Raw genomic sequence first — 25,286 nt, 5'->3', positions numbered from 1 at the left:
TAAAAATGACCCTTCTCACCCAATGGACCTATAGACTCAATGCAACAGACATACCCAGAAATAATGCTTCATCAGCCATCAAGGCATCCTTCAATCTAGTCAAGTTGACACCTAATATTAACCATCATACTACCCATCTGACAAGGGATTAATAATCTGAATATATAAATCAAGACCATATGGTATTGGCTTAAATATAGGGATATTGATCAATAGAAGAAGATAGGGGTCTAGAAACAAACATCTCTTTCTCTCGCTCTCTCTCTCTCTCTCTCTGTGTGTGTGTGTGTGTGTGTGTATATATATATATATATATATATATAAACATTCAGTTCTATAATACTAACCATCCATATTTTTCAGTGTTAAAGCTGGAGAAGACAAATTTAAAAGAATACATGCTTTGGGGATGTAAATAGGGTACAGAAGCAAGAATGCAGAAAGCATCATTCTGTGCTGGCAGCTGACCCCAGGGGATGTTACAAAGGAGGGGTGCTGTTGGCCTGGAGCCACTTTTCTCCCAGCCTTCTCCTCCATCCTCCATTGCTGGAGTTCCCTGCAGCACCTCCCTCCCTGGTCTCTAAGGGCCAACAGAGCCATCTGATGACATGCCTTTTGCCCCAGCTTCCAAAATGACCACTTTGAACAACCTCTTTATTCCCTTTTTGCCTTAGTGACCCTTTTCAGCTAAGTGTTGTGGGAAAAGCAATTGATCAAAGTAATCAATGATAAAGAATAAAAAGTCATCATACTCCTATGAGGTATTCCATTTTAAAGCGTGAACCCGGTGTATGGAAAATGTCAGGTAGACAGCGGTGGCTCAATGAGAGTTATTCTCTTTACCCATCCCTCTGATTCTTTTCTTTACTGGTTTCTCCAAATGCATTACCTCCTTCAACTAAATCATAGCAAGCTGTGCAACTGATTCCTATTCTGTACACCCTGAACAAAGATGCTGGTGGGAAAAGTGTGAGAGGGTGAAGTTGAACACCTGTATCCTCTAGCAAGCCATACTCATGGACTCATGATGTGGTTAAGTTCAATATAATCCTTCCAAGAAATTCCACTTCAGGGGTGGAATTGATGGCAACCTGCCATATCCATTGGAAGATTTGGGGGGAACCTTTCATGGTTCCTTAACATCGTCATGCCCACTCTGCCTAGCCCTAAGCTCAGCCTACCATAGCCCCTAGGTCAGACAGTCCACAAACCATTACTGAGTGCACCTCTATGCCAGGTCCTCGATCCACCGGGACCTTGTGCTTAGTGCTGGATATGAGCAGGAGAATACGACAATCCAGGGCCTTCAGGAAGCAGTCTGTCAAAGCAAAAGACTGTCAAAGCTACGTTCTGTCCTGTGCAAGGTATAATCAGCCTTAGAAAGGTGTCTTGCTTTCTAGCCTTGTAAACTTGAACTTACCGGCAACAGTTTCAGAGGCTCCCTTGTCTGTACATAAAAGTAGAACCAGCCTCTTCGATTGAGAGGGAACGCCTTTTATTTTACACAATTGACACGTATGCAGAGCAGACCTATGAAGGTAAGTCTCTCAAACAAAGGTGGGGGCAAACAAACATACCAGTCAGCAGTGGCTTACCTTTAACCTAACTTTTTTATTAACCACCCTTAAACACCAAAGCATGACGGGATCAATATTATTATCCACAGGAAATGGGACCTGAGATTCATGAGGACTTAATCTGGTCCCTCAAACCAGTGCTAGCGTTTAGCTGTTCTCCTAAATGTTTGAAATGAGAAGTTTTGCTAAAAACCTTATTTCCTTATCAAAGAGGCCCCCAGAAGGAGATACACATGGAGGGAAACACAGGTCCATAGAATTTTAGTTGGAAAAAAATCCTGAAAACTAAAAAAACTTTCCAATGTACCTTGTCAATCTCTCTTCCTCTCTTTACACACACACACACACACACACACACACACCCCGTTGAGGGGGGCGGCAGGGCGAGGCAAGGGGGCTCTTAGTGTGTAGATTATAACAAATTCGCTGCATCCACACCGAACTGACACGCTTGACTCTGCGACTGCGCTGCTGCAGCTGCAGGAGAGCGGGACGGGCGACTCACTTTGCTCCGGAAACGGCGAGTCCCAGGCAGACGCGGCACCGCCGCCCTCTTTGCGAAAGAGGTCTGTGTTTCTACCTCCTCTCCAGGCCCCGCCTGCTTCCTGCACTGTAAGTAGGGCGGGCCTGAGAACTTCCAGAAGTTCTCCAGGGCTCCCGCGGAGCGAGTTTTTCGCTGCCTGTGAGCTGCAGCGCCGGAGCGCTCCGGCTCGCGCAGACGCCAGCGCCTGGCCGGGTGACAGCGCTGTCTCGCCCCAGGTGCCGGCGCTGCACCAGGTGGCGTCAATGAAGCGCAGCCCGAGGAAGATGCGGCGCCCTGGAGAAAAGAAGGGGCCCCCGGGCGATTGTCTATGAGGTTGTGCCATACGATGCCGGGGACTGCAAGGTATCGCTTAAGGTACCCTGGGGGCTGGAGAGTCGGGACGGTTTCTGAAGTCTGGTCGGGGTCGGCTCTAGGTTTCCTTGCGAGCAGCCCTTGGTTTGAAGAAAGCGTGGAGTGGCCAGGGGGGTTGCAGGCTTTGGGGGGAGGTGTTCACAGTCCTAGAGGAGACCCCGCTAATGACGCGCCCACACAGCGCCTGCTTTGTTTGCTTGTCTGCCCAATCTGTTCCTGTTCCTGGACGACTGTAGTCCAGGGAAACCTACTCAAAAAGTATCTATCATTTGGTACAAGATCGGGCAGCTGCCTAAAATCAGGACAATTTGGAATGTGTGCCGTTTCACTTGAACTTTTTTGTAGATTTTGTTTAGAACCAAAGAGCTGAATGGCTGTGTCTGGTTGTTGTCGGATAGCTATTTAAGAGTTTTGGGGGTTGAGAAGGCTTCTGGTCTAACAGAGTGAAACAAAGAAACCAGAGAAAATGTCCCCTGTAAAATGGAGGCAGGAATGGCGAATTCCTTCTTCAGGGGGTGTGGGCGTCAGGAAATGCTGTGGAGGAGGTGACCTTTTGAAGATGGATGAGTGGCCTGAGGCTCTAGGATAGTTACTTGTTTCTTATGCAGTTCTTGGCCCTAAAGGCAGCACTAGCTACTACCTGATGGTGTAGTCTGAGGGATAAAGGCTGTTGGGTGCTCAGAGTCCACCACTGGATTTCATCAGATTGTCAGCAGGAAAAAGGGCCTCTCTTAAAAGGTTGAGACAACATTAAAAAGACTCTCCAAACCCTCCTCACAACTCTCTCTCAACAGTGGAATCATGTTAACAGTTTCTTAGGTATTTTCCAGGTTAAAAAAAAATGCTTACACGAAAACGCACATGTTAATAGTTATTTTTTTTATTTGCAAAAGTATGAACTCAGATTTCCACTTTGATTTACTCACAAAATATATTTTGGAATACACCAAAACATAAATCAGCACTTGGAAATTTACCAGTTTTCACCAGCTTCATAATATCCCACTGTGTCCGGAATTGGTGGGTTCCTGGTCTCACTGACTTCAGGAATAAAGCCACGGACCCTCGCAGTGTGTTACAGTTCTTAAAGCTGGTGTGTCTGGAGTTTGTTCTTTCAGATGTTCACATGTTTCTAGAGCTTCTTCCTTCTGGTGGGTTCATGGTCTCCCTGTCAGGAATGAAGCTGCAGACCCTGGTGGTAAGTGTTACAGCTCTTAAAGGCAGTGCATCTGGAGTTGTTCTTTCTTCCCCATGGGTTTCACGAGTGAAGCTGCTGACCTTTGCCATGAGTGTTACAGCTCTTAAAGGCAGGGTGGACCCAAAGAATGAGTAGCAGCAAGATTTATTGTAAAGAGCTAAACAATAAAGCCTCGCAGTGTTGATGAGACCCAATCAGGTTGCAGCTGGCTGGCGCCAGCAGCCTGCTTTTATTACCTTAACTGATGCCACCCACATCCTGCTGATTGGTCCATTTTACAGAGAGCTGATTGGTCTATTTTACAAAGCGCTGATTGGTCCACTTTACAGAGAGCCATGGGTCCATTTTGACAGAGTGCTGATTGGTGTATTTACAAACCTTTAGCTAGACACAGGGTGCTGATTGGTGTATTTACAGTCCCTTAGCTAGACATAAAAATTTTCCAAGTCTCCACTAGACTCAGGAGCCCAGCTGGCTTCACCTAGTGGATCCCGCACTGGGGCTGCCAGGCGGAGCTGCCTGCCAGTCCTGAGCCTCACCTGCACTCCTCAGCCCTTGGGTGGTCCATGGGACCGGGCGCCATGGAGCAGGGGGCGGTGCCCATGGGGGAGGCTCAGGCTGCACAGGAGCCCACAGTGACTGGGGTAGGGGGAGGCTTGGGCTACACAGGAGCCCACAGCCACTGGGGTAGGGGGAGGCTCGGGCACGGCGGGCTGCAGGTCCGGAGCCCTGCCCCTCGGGGAGGCAGCTGAGGCCCAGTGAAAATTCAAGCGCAGTGAAAATTCAAGTGCTGCTGGGCCAGCACTGCCAGGGGGACCGGTGCACCCTCTGCAGCTGCTGGCTCAGGTGCTAAGCCCCTCACTGCCGGGGCGGGCGGCGCAGGCCGGCAGCTCTGAGTGCGCGGCCCTGGAGCCCACACCCACCCGGAACTCCGCTGGCCTGTGAGCACTGAGTGCAGCCCCGGTTCCCACCCGCGCCTCTCCCTCCACACCTCCCCAGCAAGCAGAGGGAGCCGGCTCTGGCCTCAGACAGCCCAGAGAGGGGCAGTGGGGGGCTGAAGGGCTATTCAAGCCCTGCTGCTAGAGTGGATGCCGAGGCCGAGGAGGTGCCAAGAGTGAGGGCTGCTAGCACATTGTCACCTCTTACCACTGTATTAATAGATCATGATTTATTTAACCAGTCTTGCACTGATGGACACTCAAGCTGCTTTGTATTTGCTTTGTTTTGCTATTATGCACGTGACTGAGTGTGTCTGTCAGTGTAGACGTGGCTTCTCTGTCTGTCTTTCCATTGGTACTTTTGCAGGACTGTCTGTATGTAAAAGTCCTAGCAGGGTCAAGAGGTACATACAGCCTTAAGTATGGTAGAAATTGCCAAATTCCTCTCTAAATAGGTCGCACAAGTTGGCACTGTTGCCAGCTGTGTGTGTGAATCAGGCATGCATGTATGGTAAATCACACACATCAAGTAGCCAGGCCTCCCAAGGTGAGTCTGTTGGCACGTCCACCGTGACCACAGACATTTTTTGTCCTTCTTAATATTAGCAAAGTAACTGTGGCCTTGTGACTTACTCCAGAAAACTGAGTCATGAATGGATTTCACCCTCTAGGATAGTATCTTTACAATCAATATGGGACAGTAAGAAATTTTAAATTTCTAGTATCACCCATGTGGTTTCCTTCCTTCCTCCCTCTCTCTTTCTCTCTCTCTTTCTCTCTCTCTTTGTTCTATTTTTTTTCTCACACTGTCTCTCAGGCTGGAGTGCGGTGGCGTGATCTCGGCTCACTGCAACCTCTGCCTCCTGGGATCAAGCAATTCTCCTGCCTCTCACCCTCCTGAGTAGCTGGGACTACAGGTGCACACCACCATGCCTGGCTAATTTTTGTATTTTTAGTAGAGAAGGGGTTTCAACATGTTGGCCAGGTTGGTCTCGATCTCTTGACTTCATGATCCACCTGCCTCAGCCTCTCAAAGTGCTGAGATTACAGGTGTGAGCCACCATGCCTGGCCTGTGGTTTCATTTTCTAGAGATATTTGCTGAGGGATTTCTCAGCACCAAGTCTCAAAATTATTTTTCTTCATGTTTCTAATTGTCCTTATTTAGATTTACTGCCTAAGTAGAACCACTTATGCTATTTAAGGCTTTTTTTGTTTGTTTGTTTGTTTGTTTTTCCTGAGACAAAGTCTCGCTCTGTCGCCTAGGCTGCAGTGCAGTGGCACGATCTCAGCTCACTGCAAGTTCCTCCTCCCGGGTTCACACCATCCTCCTGCCTCAGCCTCTCGAGTAGCTGGGACTGCAGGTGCCTGACACCATGCCCTGCTAATTTTTTGTATTTTTAGTAGAGATGGGGTTTCACCATGTTTGCCAGGATGGTCTCAATCCCCTGACCTTGTGATCCACCTGCCTCGGCCTCCCAAAGTGCTGGGATTACAGGCGTGAGCCATTGCACGTGGCCTATTTAAGGCTTTTTATTTATTTATATTCTAGTTTTTAGATTGAGGGATTTATATATTTTATTTCATTAGCTGTGGTACTTTCAGATCATCTTGTAAAAATCTCACGGGTTGTACTCATTACAAAGAAACATATATAATACTGTGAAGGGCTTTTTGAACTCTAGAGGGTTTTTGGTGGTTTCCTAATTTAAAAGAAAAGCTGTGTAACATATTTTCTCCAGCGCATACACAGTATCTCAGGAACACTAACAAAACTGAAGGATCACAGAAAACTTACAAGATGAGAAATGTGGACGAAGAACCATTGGACTGATGCTTTTAGCCTTTTCCAGTTATTTTCTTTCAAGACAGTGAATACTTTAGCATTTGACCTTCCAATTGTTATCTCTCACCTTAGTTTCCAACCTTTTGGCCACATTGCTGTTTATATGTATTTCATTAAAGCAACCTAAAACAGATATATATGATATTTCTGTTTTAAGGGGTTTAGTCAGAATTAGCTTACCTAAAAGTGATCTAGTCTATTATGTTCTGAATCTAATCACATAGTTCAGAATCATAAGGAATCTGAAGTGACTCTGTGACAACATGAAACTACATTAAATGAATATATAACTTGTCTAAATGACATCCTTGGCTTACTTTCAGAACTTTAAGAAATCTTTTCAAAGCTTGACAATATGTCAGGTAGTGATTGAGAAGATCTAGTACATCTGATATGCTCTTGTAAAGTACTTAGATGCTGTTTTGTCATTGTGAATTCAATAGTGCCTTGTGAGCATCTGAACCCAGTGCTCCTTCTCAAGAGTGTGGAATTGGGTTTGTGTTGACAGCACATCGCTGAACAGACATCCTAAACTGCTCTTTCTGGCACTAGGGAGTGGGCAGCACAATCCCTTTATTACCCAAATCGCATATCAAATTCAAGTGCCAGAACACTTCCAAATAGATTTAGATCAACATTTTCTTTGAAAGCATGAGATATGGAGAATACCCTATTTCTACAATAATCCCGTTTTACGTTTATTACTGAATATGTGTAAATTTGGAAGTGGTTGGATGCTCATTGTCATATCCTGTAGTCACTAAAGACATATGTAGCTTATATAGAAATCTTTTTTATAAGTTAAAAAGTAACATACCTCAGTTTAAGAGACTACCGTAGAAGAGTGATTTGTTAAGTACTGTTCTGCGATTCTAGAAGCAAAATCCAAAGTTCAAAAATTTAAGAAATTGTTTTATTTATTCCAATTTGACATTTACTGAATAAATCCTCATATCCTAAATCATTTCTTAGCTATATTAAGATATGTTAAATACTTTAATATATCATTTTAATTGATAGCTTTTCTCTTCAGTAGTGAGAAATGCTCTAGTTATCCTTAAAATAGCAAACTAGAGTTTGAACACATATATTATCATGTGGCATATGTGACTAGTTATGGTCAATGGTAGAATTAAAGCAAGTATCTGATTCATTTGTTTGGGGAAGATTTCTATGTTTCCTTGGCAACAAAGAAGAAGGCCTTTATTTCTAAGCATATATGAGTTTATGGTCAAAAAATAAAAACATTTATTTCATATACTGAACAATTTAGGGGCATTTTTTCATACCTTCTTTGTATCTGTAAATATTTTGTGTATTTCAAGAAAAACTTTTACTTTATTATAAGCACAATAAAGAGTGTTGGATAATAAATTATTTAAGGCTATAAAATGATTAACTTTTAGTCATAAGTTTTGCATATGTTTGTTTGTTGTAATGGTGTTTAAATACCTCTAGGTGGATTTTGAAGGAAGTGATATGGATTACAAAACTTTAAGAAACAAAAGATATTAAACAATTGTGATGACATGAACGCCTTCCCTTCGCAATATGCTGTAGGAAAAGGTCAATTTGAGTGGATGGAGATGTTCCCTGAAGATTTCCTTCCTGGAGGTAACAAAACATTACAATGCATCTTCTAGAAATCCTTCAAGCCATTCAATTCACTGGAAAGAGTGGAACAAAGTGATTCTTAAAGGTTATTAGTTTCAGTTATAAAGAGCTTGTATATTTCACTTAGAAATGTGGATTTTCCTACACACCAGCACTCCTCAACTTCTTCTTCTGAAATATAGCAAAGCGTAGTGCAGAGATCTAGGACACCCCACAACAAGCACAAACTTTATTTGAATTTTTTAGATAGATTGTAAAAATGCATATATATTTATGTACTCTTCTATTCATTCCACTGAGGTTATTAACCTCTTTTCATTGAGGTTATTCTATACCTAAATTATTATCATTGAAGAAAATCGATACTTCAAGAAGGTGTAATATCCCCCCACAGTAATGTTTTCCAGAGCCAGCCTTGTACACTCTGCCTTGTTTAAGCAGTTCAACTGTAGGCAGCGAGGAAGGTGGATGCCACAGAGATGGAGGCAGTGAGGTGGTGTGGTAAGACTTGCACTATATAAGATAATTCCGCCAATATTGTAGAAGATGGATTAGAAGTGGAAGCCAAGCTAAAAAGCTATTTTGATAGTAAACAGAGGATAAGAGTTCACCAGGGTTGTGAGGCTACAGTAAGGAGACAGGGAGAGGTTCAAGAGATAATGGAGTGTAAAGTCAATAGTACCTAACAGCAGAGTAAATGGGAAAAGAAAGGGGCAGGGAGTTGGAACTGACTTTGAAATTCTTAAATTTAGGAGATTAGGCTAATAATATAAACATCCCCCAAAAGGAGGAATATGAGAAAACAAAGGGATTGAGTGCCAAGGTGTGAGATTTGGTCACTGTGAGTTTGAAAGGCCCAGGGGACATCCACTTGGAAATATCCAGCAGGCATTATCTACAATCTTCTACAGTATCTGGAAATATCCAGAAATGTAGAATGAAAGGGGCTGCCCTACAGGAGCATGATTGCATAGGAAGTCAACGAGACAGTGGAAATGCACGAAAATACTTTAGGGGATCACAAAATTGCTAGTTAAGGTAGCTAAGAGTAGAGTACAAACATCAAGAGAGATGGCAGAGGGAAAGCCAGAAAAAGATGAAGATAGTAATGGATAAAAGATTGATGATACTCAAGTCGTGGATGAAATTACTGGGACAGAAGTGTTAGAAGGAGCTCTTACCACAAAGAGATCCTAGTAGGAAGGAGATCACGATAAAGCCCCTACATTAGAAGGCCCCAGTGACCTCTGTAAAAATGATTTCTGAAAAGTGATGAGGATAAAAGCAAAATTCAAGTTACTTAATTAGTGAATGGGAGTTTGTAAATATAGATCCCTGTTTAAGTTTGGTGCCAAATGGAATGATGAATGGAGTGATTCTTCTTGATCAGACAGAACAGTCAAGAGATGTGTGTATGTGTGGGTGTGCCCATGCATGTGTGTGTGTGCCCCTGCATGTGTGTGTGTGTGTTTTTTAGAATGAAGCACTCAGATGAATGAAAGGAAATAGTGGAGAGATATATTTTTAAAAGGAGAGAAACAGGAAACGTGGCTATATGGTTCCAAGTACCATAGATAGTCCCCAAATCATATTTATGAGAGAATACTTTTTCTCCCTTCCTGGACATAAAGATACACTGCCACCAATTTACAAGGTTGATAAAGCAGTCAGCCATGTCCATTTTAGAATAGCTATAGGACTTTGCAGGATGAAAGGACATATTATTTATATGCTGAGCTCACAGGGTACATAGTGCCATATATCATATTGTAGCAATTTGTGGAAACCAGGTGTGGCATCAGGGGCTCAAGCTCGAATTCTAGTTTTGTGGTTTATCAGTGGTGTGGTTTTTTTTCTTATTAACATTTTCAGAGCCATTCCTACAGGCCAGGCACTCTGCTGTGATCTTTAAAGACACGATTTAATATTATTGTCCCAGTAACACTACAACATTGCAAGGTCTCTCTCTCTCTCTCTCTGTGTAGACATATGAATTTTTTAATGAATTTTGAATATGAGAAAGCTGAGGTTCAGAGAGGCATGGTAACTTTCATACCTCCTTACTGGCTCTGTGATGTTGGCAAGACTTTTAACCTCTCTGGACCTCAGCATCTTCCTCCTTCTGAACATTTGTCATGGTGATGCCCACCAGGCTGTTGGGGCTTGAATGAAATAATGGTCACGTGAACTTCGTAGAGTGCCCGGTATATAGTTCTTTCTTTTACATAATCTCAATATTTTATCACAATACCCAAACTCACATAGATAAAAACATGTAGCAATAGGAGGATCTTTTTCTTATAAATGCTGCCAATAGAAATTTAACTCACTTGATAAAGTCAGTACAATGCTTCTATATATTCCCATTAGGTGCCCATTAAATGTTTCATGAGAATTGAAGCTATGTTTTTAGTTACCATAGAAAAGATGCAGCTGATGTCAGTTGCACTTGGCACTGAGTTTGGAGTGGATAGGCACTCAGGAGGTGTTGAATACAGTCCAAGCAAAATCTAATCCATATTTTGGTTTCTTTTTCTAGTACTGAATGCAATTATTATGGATGATTATGGAAATAGCCTTCTGCACTGTGCTGTAGAAAAAAACCAAATCGAAAGCGTTAAGTTTCTTCTCAGCAGAGGAGCAAACCCAAACCTCCAAAACTTCAACATGATGGCGCCCTTTCACTTAGCTGTGCAGGGCACGCACAATGAGGTGATGAAGGTAAGGCTACTGGCTGGCTCCAATGGGCCTGACTGGTGGCGCAGGTGCTGGGACCCAGATCCAGCTCTCTCTGCCTGAACCAGGATGAGCACCTTCTAAGCTTCCAGGTCAAACAATATATAATAATTACATTTGCTCTACTTCTCACCAACTAATGATGATAATGATGATTAGTTCTAACTTTATTGAATAGTTTTTATTTACCAAGCACTTTTTAAGAACTTTGTGTGTGTTCGTTTATTAAATTCTCATCTAAATAAGCCCTCTATGAAGAAAGATCTAATAAAATACTAGGATTCTCATTTCATAGCTGAGTATGCTGAGGTGCCAAAAGAATTTGAATAGCTTGCCTAATGGTACATCACAAGTAAAACTGCAAGACTAAGGAATTTTGTTTTCGTCTTTATGTTTTCAAGTTTACGCTTTATCACTTTTACCTGACCGATTTAATGACAAAAGAAGAAGGTAATGAGAGCCTCAATGAAAGCAGAAAACGTAATTATGATTTGCTGTTTTAGTTAGAGTGTATGGCCTGTTGAAACGATTAGTTCGCTGAAGACATGACAGTACCATTGGGAGACATTGTATTGGTTTTCAAGGTTTAAGAGTAAGCTTAGTCAAGTAGAGGAAATCCTGGAAAATTGCTAAAGGATAAGAATTAGGCCATGGCTTTTAAACTACGTCTCAAAGTCTGTCAGACACACTAAAATACAAACATGCTTAACTGATGAAGAATGGAGTTTACAAATGGATCATGTTCCAGAAGACTATTTGGAACTTATAATAAATTTTCCTGTAGAAATATTATTGTGAATGATGATTTGGCTATTGTGGTAAGTCACAAGAAAACCAACTTCTCTATAAATCACCAAAGAGATGCATGAGTTTCCGGCTCCCTTTAGCCCAAAGACCTTTCTCTCAGCCTTCTGAGACCTTGACTCTTTACATTTGACCTGAAGGGTATGAGAGGAGCCACTTTCTGCTTTCCTACTGTACCTTGTATATGGCTCTATCAAAATTCTTAACACATTATATTGGAATGAAATATTCATGTGCTTTTTTTGCCCACTGGGTAATTATTCTTGAAGGAGGGCTGTGTCTTGTTAATCCAAATATCTCGTATTCCTCAGCACTGTGGTGGCAAATGATGAATGAATGAGTAAATGGGAGTTCTGGCTGACTGAGAAGGGGCGAGCTGAACTCTCAGTACCTATGAGATAGGTCTGGCTCCCTGAAGAGGTTACTAGAAAGTCCTCTGGAAACAAGCTGTTTTGTTGTTGTTGTTGTTGTTGTTTTATTAAATATCTGCATTATTCATGAGCTAAGTGCTGTTTCCATATCATCCGGGTTGGGCCACTAGTGACTGCAGGGACTCCCACAGAGATGTCACATATTTCCTCATGGAGCTCTTGCTCCCTCTGAAGGCTCTTTTCAAGAACACATGCCTATTAACTCAATTAATATTGGCTCTGAAAATGTGGTTTGGGAACTGAAGGCAGATAACTGTTGAATGACTATTGTTAATTAGAGAGCAGAAATCTCCAGACCAACAAATACAGAAAGGTAAAACAAATTTTTCTGATGAAACCAGAACAAGCAGAAAAATTGAGTTCTAAGTAAAATTGACTCCCCCCTACTTGGTCTTACCAACCACAACTATGTGTAAAAATATTTTCAAACTCCTCTGGCTCACCAGAAATGACAGGAATAGAAGGAGGAGAAGGTGTTTTGGAATGTCTCCCCTCATGCTTGCAAACAGCAATCCTCTCCACCTGCCTCTCCCAGTTATGCCCATGGTCCAGCCTGTACCTACCCAGCCCCTGCCAGTTTAGAAGCTGCTCCATTGACTGCTCCACTGACCTTCCCTCAAACCTTCCTCTGCTGCCTGTAATAGTTGTAAAGTAAAAAACTGTCATCCACGCATCACTTCAAGTTCTTGCACAATGATTTATGGTATGCATAATATTCCCTGGCACACGTTGGCCTGAGAATTAGGGGGTGGTTTTGTCTCTCAGTGGCCTGCAGGCCTTAGTCCTTGGGGCTTTACTTCCAAGTGTCCAGTTGTTTGACCCTTCCATGAGGCTTTCCAGATTCTCAACAAAGGGACCTGTGGAGGGTTCACCTCCGAACCTTCCAGACCTGCCTGGTCATGACTGAATTTGAAGTAGCTGCACAGTTTAGTTGCTCTCTCTGGGATCCCTGCCACATGTAATTTAACACAGCTTTTTGAAAGATTGTGCTTTTGGTGGCACAGTAATAACAGCGTCATACATGCTACACATTTATGGTCTATGATTCTAAGAGGGCAAAGAGAGAAAAGCCTCTTCTTTGGTAAGTTATTTTCCATATGAATCTAGAGCTTCTTAAGAACAGAATGCAAAGGTGCCTAAAGTCCATGGAAGGAACCCTGTGTTCTCATTTCCCTTTAATTCATCCATCATTTTCCCACATATTTTCATGTACTAAAATCTCAGTTTAATTTGCATTTATGAGCAGAGCTAATTAGTAAACCTAATTCATTTACTGACACTCACATGGGGCATGTTCTGCTAACAAGAGGCTCTGGTAAAAAGTTTTTAAACTTTTTTAAAGAAGTCAATGTTTTTGAGAAACAGCTTATTTAATAAATTCTTTTAACATTATTTAATTATAAGGACATGCCATTGTTTATCATAGTCTTTCTGCAGGAGAGAAAGCCTCTAGTAGGCCAGTTTAAAGGTTTGATAAGATATTTAGATGAGATAATGTTATTACATTGAATATTAAAGAAAGACTTGTCAAAGGTCTATAGACACTTGGGCAAAAATCAGCTGGCCGTCAACCAGGTGAGGCAGTAACAGGTCTTCAGTGAAATTTCATCAGAAAAATTACTTGACCATTTTATCAGAATGCTAATTTCTTCTCTCTCTTTCTCTCTCTTTCCCTTCCTTCCTTCCACCCTTTCTCCTTCTCTCCCTTTCTCTCTCTTTCCCTTCCTTCCTTCCTTCTGCCCTCTCTCCTTCTCTCCCTCCTTCTCTCTCTCTCTTTCTCTCTTTCTTCTTTTTTTGTTTCTTGTACTGTCTCCCAGGCTGGAGTGCAGTGGCATGATCTCAGCTCACTGCAACCTCTGCCTCCTGGGTTCAAACAATTCTCCTGCCTCAACCTCCCAAGTACCTGGGACTACAGGCTTGTGCCATCAAGCCCAGCTAATTTTTGTATTTTTAGTAAAGATGGGGTTTCATCATGTTGGCCAGGCTGGTCTCGAACTCCTGACCCCAAGTGATCCATCTGCCTCAGCCTCCAAAAGTGCTGAGATTACAGGCAGGAACCACTGTGCTCGGCCAGGATGCTAATTTCTTACATTGTAGAAAAAGTTTCCATTCCAGACCAAGTTTGAATTAATTGAGTTAAGCCATACCAAAGTGTTATGCAAAACTCTGTTTTGTTTACTGAAGAGAATAGAGTTTCCATTGACATTTCCTAGGATGCTTGCAATCTAGGTAAAAGAAAAATTTTACTTAGACTAGAAGGGGAAAAGAAACCATTTCCTTCCTGCCTTCCTCCCTCCTCTCTGTCTCTCTTACTTTCTTCCTTCTTCCCTTCCTGACTTCCTCCTTCACTGCTAACACATTCTAAATGGCTCCATAAAATTATTTTTCTGAAAATATTAGTTAACATAGCTTCACTAATACAAGTCGGAAGTATTAAGTGAAGCTGTGATAACTAGTATCTACAGTTCTTACTCTATTTACAATGCCACAACTCATTATCACCTTAATTGTTGTGACATTGAAATCATGGTTATTTCATCTATTTGAGAAATGTACTTAGTACCCACAGTGTGCAGAATGTGTTGCTAGATTGTGTGGGAGAAGGATGAAAAAAGATAAATAGACACGGTCCCTGGCATCTGAGAATTTAAAATCTAGTGGAAGACAGTACTTTATTTGGAAATCTGTAAAATTTTGACAATTATTCTCCACTTTTGTGTAGGTCTTGCTTGAGCATAGAAGTACTGATGTTAATTTGGAAGGAGAAAATGGAAACACAGCTGTGATGATCGCGTGCACCAAAAATAATAGTGAAGCACTGAAGATTTTGGTTTGTATATTTTTCATATCTTTCTGCTTTCTTTATCTTTTTATGAATACAACACGGATTATTATTATTTACAAAAGCTGTTAAGTTTTTCTCCTTAGAAAAACATAAAATACAGAAACTATGTCAGAAAAAAAAGTCGTTCTATGTGTTTTTGTATATGCACTCCCTGCCTTAAGTGGATCTGAGATTGCTTATAGGAGACTAATAGTAAAGCAGTAATGAAAACCATGAGAAATTCAAAGTGAAAAGAAAATATAGGCAGGAAAAATTAAGATGAAACTGGTGGCTAGGATAGAATGCAAAATACAAAGTATAATGGCCTGTATGTTATAAAGATGGTTCGTACATTCGATTCTGAGCTTCTGAATTGTCAAAGGAAAGATGAATATAGTCAGTTCCAGACTTATCGGGCCCGTAAAATAAAAGCCAAAGGAAACACAGCCACTCCTGAAGACTTGAAGAAATTATTGCCACGTGTTCCCAAAAACAGTGCTATATGTTTTCCTTATAAACATATGTAAGATATAAAATGTATCATTCTCTCAGTTTAGTATTTTTTTCCATGTTGTTAAATCACTCTTGTCTACCTTAGTTACTAAACTCCTGGAGTTTCCCACCATGTTGTGTAGCTACACCCAATTGCATGTGATATCACATCATCCCTGTCCTTTCAAAAAATAACAGATTATCTTAAATGAATTTCAGATTAATTTGTGTGTCTTAAGTTTTCATAACACTTAAGAGTACTGAACCTCCGAATGTGGCCATCACCGTTGCAGAGGTATATAGGCCTTGTAGTTTTCTGTAAGGTGTATGACCAAAGTATTCTGCAGCTACTACTACTAGTAGATCTTATGCCCACCCTCCCACTTTAGCCACAGAGACCTTGCTATGGTTTCAATTTTTATGTCCCATCCAATATATAAATATATACACACACACACACACTATATATATACTCTCTATATATATACAAACACACTATATATATATAGAAACCTAATCACCAAGAAGATGGCATTAGAAGGTGGGGCCTTTGGGAGGTGATTAGGCCATGAGGGGAGAGCCCTCATGAATGGAACTGATTCCCTTATAAAAGAACTATGAGGGAGCACATTAGCTCCTTTGCCCTTCTGCCATATGGGAACACATAGAAGACGCCACCTATGAGGAATGGGCTCTCACCAGAAACCAGTTCTGCCCGAGTCTTGATTTTGAACTTCCCATCCTGCAGAACTGTAAGCAGTTAATTTATGCTATTTATAAATTACCCAAGCTAAAATATTTTGTCATAGCAGTGTGAATGGACTAAGACAGACCTTACATGCATTTTTAGGTGGACCTTCAACTGTAGTGATTTAATTTTGTGTCATACTTCAGATTGGTTTGGCAGTTGGTGACATTGCTGAGGTCCAGAAACATGCATCATTGAAGAGGATAGCTATGCAGGTAAGTGCAGTGCTTCCCCACTTATGATAGTGTTATCTTCTGGTAAAGCCACCATAAGTTAAAAATAAGTCAAAAATGGGAATTTTGTAAGAATAAGCCAGTTTTAAATTTATACCACTTACACCTTAGAGTTGGATTGTTTACCCTCCTGATCATGTGGCTGACTGGGTTCTGTGGTTCGCTGCCACTGGCCGGCATCCCAGCGGAGTACCACATACCGCTAGCCCAGAACAGATCAATGTTTAAAATTTGAAGTATAGATTCTACTGAATGTGTATCACTTTCACACCATCATAAAGTCAAAAAAGCATGAGTTGAACCATCCTAAATTAGGCATTGTCTGCATTACATCTAATTTAAACTTACTGAAATTAACACAATTATAATTACTTCCATTTCTGAGAGCACAGTTATTTAGCATGGATGTTTTCTTAATCCTGAGGAGTCACATCCTGTGTCTGTTTGCATGTTATCTGTTATACCTGCTGTAATCAAAGATGATGAAAAAATGTCCTAGAATAATTTTAGTAGAGAAATTAAGAAATTGCCTGAGCATCTTTTGTTATGTTAACCTGTGGCCACCCAGGTAGCTAGCTGCTAGATCAAGAGCATCACTGGCATCCTATCCACGCTGTTTAAAGGAGCTTCTTCTGTTTTGTGCAGGGAATCACAAGGTCCCCACAGCATGATTTATGCTGAAGTTTTAACAGAATCTATGTGGTTTTGTTCTCTTGTGACATCTCTCTCACTTTTATGGACAATTTGATGTAAAATTTGGTGTCAAAGTTTCTTGGCTAGGTCCTCAGCTATTGAATGTTGTGAGGTACTTTTCTGTAATACAACACCAAGTTATTTTTCTGTTCTTGACTAGAATGTCTTTAAATTTCAAATTCAAATGGGCATTTTTGATGCTTCAAGGATATTTGGTGACCAGTTGACTATGCGCATTAAGACATTTTGGCCAGTTTGAGAGAGAGAAAAATCATGTTATGATATAACTTTCTATTCATTCTTGTCTCTTCTTCACTTTTATTTGTCACAGTTTTCTTCTCTGTTATTCATTCAGCCATACATTAGCATTTATTTATTGAAAAACAATGTTTCAATACATATAGTATACAAAGGGCAGTACAACTTAGCATGAGAGCCCAGAGGAAACAGAGGGATGTGATCCTTGACTATTAAGTCAGCTGTGTCTACTTAGCACACCAGCTAGGCATTGATAAAATGAAATATCAAAAATCAACTGAGAACCATTCTTAAATTCTACACTGCATGACATGGCTGTATATTATGCAGAGATACAGAGCGATCTGAACATTTTGAGAACAAAAACAGTTAAATGATTATCAGGTACAGAAAAAATGCAAAAATAAGGGAATGCTACATGGAGTGGGTGAGATGAGTCAGTGTTGAAAGATGGTTGGGATCTAACAGGACATCAATACCATCCTGAAAGGAGGGGCCAGCAAGAGCAAAGGGCCACATCGGAATGGGGAAAATGGCCAAGGCACTGGCCCAAGTCCCCCTTGCCTGTAAGGATCATTCATGTTAGTGGCTGATTAGATCGTTCCAGATGACGGGGGTTTATTCAAAACTAGCAGAGAAAAACCTTAGCAAAGGGCAGCAAACGATGAAGTGCTTCAAGTTACTTTGTAAGTTAGTGGAGGGTTATTATCAGCTCCTCCACAATGAAAATGGTGTTTATGGTGATCTGCTATTGTCTTGGTTTAGTGGGGAAAGATCGAAGGTAGGAAGAGCTAATGGCAGGTTATTAGTGTCACAAAGATGATGTTTAGGACTCAGGTATGTCAATATGGAAAGGGGATGTATAAACTTCTTGGTAGGTATATCAGCAATACCTCATGAATGCCCTAATACCTCTTTAAAATACATTGGGGATAAATAAAAAGAATAATACAAGCAATAGTACAAAATAAAATATCTTGGGGAAGCTCACTCAACTGCAGTGCCAGTGGGGTTGAGCTGAAAAGTGCAATGCTATATTTTGTTTACTTTGCTCCCTGAAAGTAAATAGCACAAATCCCAGTACCCCCATGTTATCTGTGCCTTGTTTTGGATCAAAAGCAGCATCAACTGGAAAACCAGGAAGCCATTCTCCTACTTCCCCTGAGTTGTTTCTTAAGCAACTCTCTGCATCCATTCTGAAACCTATGTCTGAGCCCACAGCAGAAGGGGACATGTAGCATGCATTTACTACAGCGTCATTTAATGCTCTCATAGAATCCCCTGAAATGAAAGTGAGAGGTCAGCCCAGCTGCTGTCCAGAAGTCAGGAAGTAGGAATCAGTTTTCATTTTGCTGTACTAATGATTGCCTCTGTGCCATATAAGAATTTCAGATACTAATTAATGATTCTATTAATAAATCCAAAATGCATTTTAGGTGGAACTTCATACCAGCTTAGAAACAACGCTGTCATGCTGTTGCATACGCAAAGTGGATCGGAAATCCACCACCATATATCCCAACAAACCCAGATGTGGTGGAACATTATTTGTAAGTACACATAACAAATAACATCAATAATCTGACACTACTTGACATCCATTCCTTGTGTTATCCCTAAGGGGGTCATTTTATAGACTTTGAGCCATGTCTGCCAATGAGAAAGAAATAGCTATGCTTTAAAAAAATGAATATGATTAACTTAACATGTGAAAGGACTAAGTGACAGGAGGGTGAAATTTGCCCTCATCTTTTGGGAGGCTCATCCATAGCATCTGTGTTAAATACACACTGTCCCTGTAAGAGTAGATGGGTGGGGGACCAACCTTATCCTTTCAGTATCTTTTATTACAGCAAAGATATACTTTGTTTTTCCTAGTCACATGTCACTTACATTTCTGTGTAGATAGATATGTGTGTATGTACAGCTAAGTGTTTATAATATACAATAAAGAACACACATTTACACACACACAAACACACACAGTATTAATCCATTTTCACACTGATATAAAGAACTGCCTGAGATTGGGTAGTTTATAAAGGAAAGAGGTTTAATTGACTCGCAGTTCCACATGGCTTGGGAGACCTCAGGAAACTTACAATTATGGTGGAAGGCAAAGGGGAAGCAAGGCACCTTCTCACAGGCAGCAGGAAGGAGAATGAATGCAGGAGGAACTACCAAACACTTATAAAACCATTAGATCTTGTGAGAATTCACTCACTATCATGAGAACAGCATGAGGGAAACTGCACCTATCATCCAATGACCTTCACTTGGTCTCTGCCTTGACATGTGGGCATTATGGGGATTATAATTCAAGATGAGATTTAGGTGGAAAAACAAACCCTAACCAGGTCTTTTCAGCCCTGGCCTCTGTCAAATCTCATGTCCCTTTCACATTTTAAAACAAATAATGTCTTCCCAACAGTCCTCCAAAGTCATAATTTATTCCAGCATCAACCCAAAAGTCCAAGTCCAGAGTCTCATCTGAGACAAGGCAAGTCCTTCTGCTTAGGGACCTGTAAAATCTAAAGCAAATTAGTTACTTTCAAGATACAGTGAGGGTACAGGCATTGGGTAAGAATTCCTGTTTCAAATGGTAGAAATTAACCAAAACGGAGGGGCTACAGGTCCCATGCAAGTCTAATTTGGTTGGGCAGTCATTAAACCTTAAAGTTCCATGCGACTCGGTGTCTCACATCTAGGTCACACTGATGCAAGAGGTAGGCTCCCATAGCCTTGGGCAGCTCCATCCCTAAGGCTTTACAGGTTACAGCATCCCTCCCAGTTGCTTTCATAGGCTGGCATTGAGTGTCTGCAGCTTTTCCAGATACATGGTGCAAGCTGTCAGTGGATCTACCATTCTCTGGTCTGGGGGATGGTGGCCCTCTTCTCCCAGCTCCACTATGCAGTACCCCAGTGGGGACTCGGTGTTGGGGCTCCTACCCCACATTGCCCTTTAGCACTGCCCTAGCAGGAGTTCTTCGTGAGAACCTTGCCTCTGCAGCAAACTTCTGGCTGTACATCCAGGCATTTCCAAACATCATCTGAAATCTAAGCGGAGGTTCCCAAACCTCAATTCTTGACTTTATACTCGCAGGCCCAACACAACATGTAAACCTGCCAAGGCTTAGAGCTTGCACCCTCGGAAGTAAAGGTTTGAGCTGTACCTTGGCCCCTTTTAGCCACGAGTGGGTCGTGAGGTACAAAGTTCCAAGACTGCACAAAGCAGCAAGGCCCTGGACCTGGCTCACAAAACTGTGTTTTCCTTCTAGGCCTCTGGGCCTGATTGGAGGTGCTACCATAAAGACCTCTGACATGCCCTGGAAATATTTTCCCCATTGTCTTGGGGATTAACACTTGGCTCCTTATTGCTTATGCAAATTTCTGCAGCTGGCTGGAATTAGTCCCCAGAAAATAGGTTTTTCTTTTCTATCACATTATCAGGCTGCAAATTTTCCAAATTTTTATGCCCGCTTCCCTTTTAAATATGGGTTCCAATTCCAAGCCATCTCTCTGTGGATGCCTAAAACTGAATGCTTTTAAGAGCATGCGGGGCACCTCTTGAATGCTTTACTGCTTCGAAATTTCTTCTGCCAGATACTCTAAATCATCTCTCAAAGTTTCACAGATCTCTAGGGCAGGGGCAACATGCTGACAGTCCCTATGCTAAAGCATAGTAAGAAGCACCTTCATTCCAATTCCTAAGTTCCTCATCTCCATCTGAGACCTTCTCAGCCTGGACTTCATTGTCCATATCACTATCAGCATTTTGGGCAGTCATTCAATAAGTCCACACTTTTCCACATCTTCTTGTTTTCTATGCCCTCCAAACTGTCCCAACCACTACCTGTTACCCAATTCCAAAGTCATTTCCACATTTTCAGGTATCTTTATGGCAGTACCCCACTCTCCCCAGTATCAATTTACTGTATTAGTCCATTTTCACACTGCTATAAAGAACTGCCTGAGACTGGGTAGTTTATAAAGGGAAGAGGTTTAATTGACACAGTTCCACATGGCTGGGAGGCCTCAGGAAACTTACAGTCATGACAGAGGCAAAGGGGAAGCAAGGCGCCTTCTTCACAAGGTGGCAGGATGGAGAATGAATGCAGGAGGAACTACCAGACACTTATAAAACCATCAGATTTCAAGGGATCTCACTCACTATCATGAGACCAGTGTGCAGGAAACTGCCCCCAGGATCCAGTTACCTCCACCTGGTCTCTCCCTTGACATTTGGAGATAATTAGAATTATGGGGATTATAATTCAGGATGAGATTTGGTTGGGGACAAAAAGCCTAACTGTCTCTCTGTCACACACACACACACACACACACACACACACACACACACACACACACAGAGTTGGAATGTTCACTGTAGAAAGTATATAAAGTGATCAAAGACTTAGCAAGACCATTGCATTATAATGGAAGAGGGACCATATAAAGAGCCAGAATTACTGGGTGCTAATTGTAACCATGCCTGGGCTGCCCTCATCTCTATGACTGTTCTTCCTGAGTTCTTTGCAGGTTAATTTCCTTTGTAGAGTCATGAAATGATAAATTCACCCTGAATATCAATCTGGGCTCTATTCTAACCCCATACTATCTTCCCATCTGATTTCACAAATGCCCATGGATATAATTACTACCTAAACACAGAATGCTCAGCAACTGATTTCTCTATCCTAGAGCCCACTCTTGATTTTCCAGCCCCTATATCCAGCTGCCTACTTGACATCTCCACTTGCATATCTAAAGGTGCCTCACATTCAGCACATTCAAAACCAAACTTCACTGCTTCCACATTTCATCCTCTCCTTACATATCCCCTACAGGAAAAAAGTGAAAAAGTCCTGGTCCTTTTCTAAAGTTCCTCCTTGCAACAATGTCAGCACCATTCATTAACTTGTGCAAACCAGCCACCCAAGAGTCACCCCTGACCTGTCACCTCCACCTCCTTCCCCCCTCAGTCTGGCCCATTTGACTTTCTGGATGGCCTGTGCAAGTCACCATTTTCTTTTGCTTGGACTCCTAGAATTACTTCATTCTTGGTCATTTCACATCTGCCCTTGACCCTCTCAAGTCAACCTATGGTTTAAAAGATATTAAAGTAAGACAAAATGTATTAAAATAACATTTCAGAAATTTCTCCAGGTGAAACTTCATTGATTGGTTGAGTTGTATTGGATAATGTGCAGTACAGTTTTAGATAATTAACAACTAATCTCTTATGGAATACCACCTTCCATGATGGGCATTTCTCATGAAAATGCATAGGACAATTCAGCTAAGCCCCTTTCTAAACAATTTCCTACCTTAATTTACTCCTTTTCTATTTGTACATTTTTTCCTCTGATAAAACGTATTACTTCATTTCATAGCTCGTTCTTCACATGCCTGTTTCTCTTAGCAGATTCCACAATCTGCTCCTTGAGAGTGTAGCTGTGCTTTATGCATATTTGTGCCAGTGGTGGTTGAATTTTGGCACATGCTTAAGAAAAAATTCCTGAATTGAATTCAATTTTAGTACCTATTATTTTTTAATCCCACAGAGTCTATTCTATTTTTTATTTTCCACTTAAGAAATAAGACAAGAAATACCAAATACTAATACATCTCTAGAAATTGAAATATTAAAGCAGAAATACCAGTACACATTTTTCCTTCTCTCTGAACTTGAGAAATTTAAAACTCATAAATAATACTGTACAGTATAAGGTTATATTTTATATTGGTTTTTATTTTATATATATTAAGACATGCTTTATTGATGGCTGTAGGTAGTGTATTGAGAGTCATGAGGCATTTTTGAGAACCAGCAACTTATTTGCCACTATCATCAGGTTGCCTTCCAATAATAAGTGAATAAAAATTGAAATTCTGATTTCTTTTCTTTTGGAGGCAGTATCATAAACTGTATTTTTCATCTGAATTCATAAAGCAAACCTCTGAAAGCTTTTGAAGATCTTTGGAGTAACTATGTGGTGGGTGGTAATTAAACCTGAGGGTTTTACTGTTAGCTTACCTGAGTTCAAACCCCTATTCAACTATTTACTTAGTAACCGTGACCCTGTGCAAGCTGCTTAACCTTTTCCTATAATAGTTTCTTATCTGTAAACGGGGAACAAAAATAAACTAGCCATGAACTAACAGTGTAACTTTGGGAAAAATGATTTAGACTTCAAAAATATGTGTTTCCTGGAAGGATTGTGACTACCACGAGGTTAAAACCTATGCCTTCCCACATTCAGAAGGGCTAAAAGAAGAACTGAAAATAAATTCATGAAATGTGTATGTCCTTTTAGGCTGAAGGAACTCACTTTTCTCCTGAAAAAGCAGCACGAGCTCATTAAACTGATCATTCAGAAGATGGAGATCATCTCTGAGACAGAGGATGAAGATAACTGTTGTTCTTTTCAAGACAGGTTTAAGAAACTGCAGATAGGCCGGGCGCGGTGGCTCAAGCCTGTAATTCCAGCACTTTGGGAGGCTGAGATGGGCGGATCACGAGGCCAGGAGATCGAGACCATCCTGGCTAACACAGTGAAACCCCGTCTCTACTAAAAAATACAAAAAACTAGCCGGGCGAGGTGGCGGGCGCCTGTAATCCCAGTTACTCGGGAGGCTGAGGCAGGAGAATGGCGTAAACCCGGGAGGTGGAGCTTGCAGTGAGCTGAAATCCGGCCACTGCGCTCCAGCCTGGGCGACAGAGCGAGATTCCATCTCAAAAAAAAAAAAAAAAGAAAGAAACTGCAGATGGAACAAATGGAATTATTTGTTTGTTGACAGCAGTCAAGGCAAAAATATACCACCTTGAGCCTTCTCTCTCCAGACCTTCAGTGAGGCTTTCAATGCGATGGGGTGGGAGTGGGGGTGGGGGTGCACAATTTGCCGGTTCTAATTTTCAATTTAAAAAGAATGAGAAAGAAGCAGAAATCTGATTCATTTCACTACATGTGAAATCATGGTTCCTGCATGCTATACAAAAGTAAACTATCTTTTATCCTCTATTCATATTTTCTGCCAATCATTATATATTGGGGATATTTTTGCAGATATGTTCAAGTTGGACTTCACTTTGATGAGAGATAATCTCATTATTTGCATGGGTAGAAAATGAATTTGCTAGAACACACATGTTTATTGCTAAGGAGTAATAAATGTAACTATTGAGCTAGAATGCTAGTGTAAGTACTGTATTTCTGCTTGCTAATTTTCTAATATCTGATGCCCTAGAAAATAGTCGCAAGTATTAGTAATGCCTTAGATGGCAGCCTTAAGTATTAGTTGAGTTCTACCAGTTGGAAGCTTCTTTGTGTTGGAAGAACCTGTGGGTGGCACCCTGTGTACTCTTCTATTGCTACTACCATGAGTAGCCCCACCCTTCTTGCTGTCCCCAACACACCTAATGTCACTTTAAGCCATATAGTTGAAGTACAAATTAATAGCCCCTATGATATGCATGAATTTTACTATAGATAATTTATATTGTTTCTGTGTTTTTGTTTGCCAATGAGCATAATAAATATTAAACCTACATGGTATTACTGTCATTGTTTGAGCCTTTTATTGCATTGTGTTTTGAGATTTGAAAAAACAAAAAACACTTCCACCACATATTCCCTTCATTCTTTGGATGTTTAGTATAAAACATGAATTAATCACATACCTCATCATTGATCTTTTCAAGGTCCTTCTCTTTTTTTGTCTGATTTTCCCCTTCATCCTGATTCCAATGTTTATTCTCTCACTACCCCGAGGAGACATCCACTTTAATGAATATGTCTTTGGCTATGTATGTGTCTTTGTATTATGCTGAATAGTGTTATTTTGAGTTTGTTTTTATTTACACTGATATTATACTAAGGTGCTTTTTTTTTTTTTTTTTTTTTTTTTTACTTTTTACTTCTGTTATACTTCTCACTTATTATATTTTTTACTCATTTGTGTTTCTTACTGCTTTTCACTGGACATGATGTTTACAAGATA

At 41.0% G+C, this 25,286-nt stretch overlaps 1 protein-coding gene across 4 annotated transcripts; it reads left to right on the top strand.

Annotated features, from left to right (window-relative positions):
- Nucleotides 1-2,216: 2,216 nt before the first annotated feature.
- Nucleotides 2,217-24,841, top strand: LOC102139829 (transient receptor potential cation channel subfamily A member 1-like). 4 transcript variants are annotated; one of them, XM_065519365.2, is made up of 8 exons: nucleotides 2,217-2,463; nucleotides 3,609-3,670; nucleotides 7,911-8,066; nucleotides 10,606-10,787; nucleotides 14,760-14,867; nucleotides 16,248-16,316; nucleotides 18,722-18,835; nucleotides 23,603-24,841. In XM_065519365.2, exons 3-8 carry the CDS (start codon nucleotides 7,982-7,984, stop codon nucleotides 23,648-23,650), a joined length of 606 nt encoding a protein of 201 aa, XP_065375437.1. In that variant the 5' UTR covers nucleotides 2,217-2,463; nucleotides 3,609-3,670; nucleotides 7,911-7,981; the 3' UTR covers nucleotides 23,651-24,841. The 4 variants fall into 4 exon arrangements, with proteins under 4 accessions (XP_065375437.1, XP_045254314.1, XP_005563581.1 ...); XM_045398379.3 differs by having other exon boundaries at nucleotides 3,591-3,670; XM_005563524.5 differs by lacking the exon at nucleotides 3,609-3,670.
- The last annotated feature ends 445 nt before the right edge of the window (nucleotides 24,842-25,286 follow it).

This window comes from Macaca fascicularis, chromosome 8, assembly GCF_037993035.2.
Source record: "Macaca fascicularis isolate 582-1 chromosome 8, T2T-MFA8v1.1".
NCBI classification, from domain to species: domain Eukaryota; kingdom Metazoa; phylum Chordata; class Mammalia; order Primates; family Cercopithecidae; genus Macaca; species Macaca fascicularis.
Note: the sequence above shows the minus strand (reverse complement) of the source record. Positions and strands in the feature narration are given on the sequence as shown.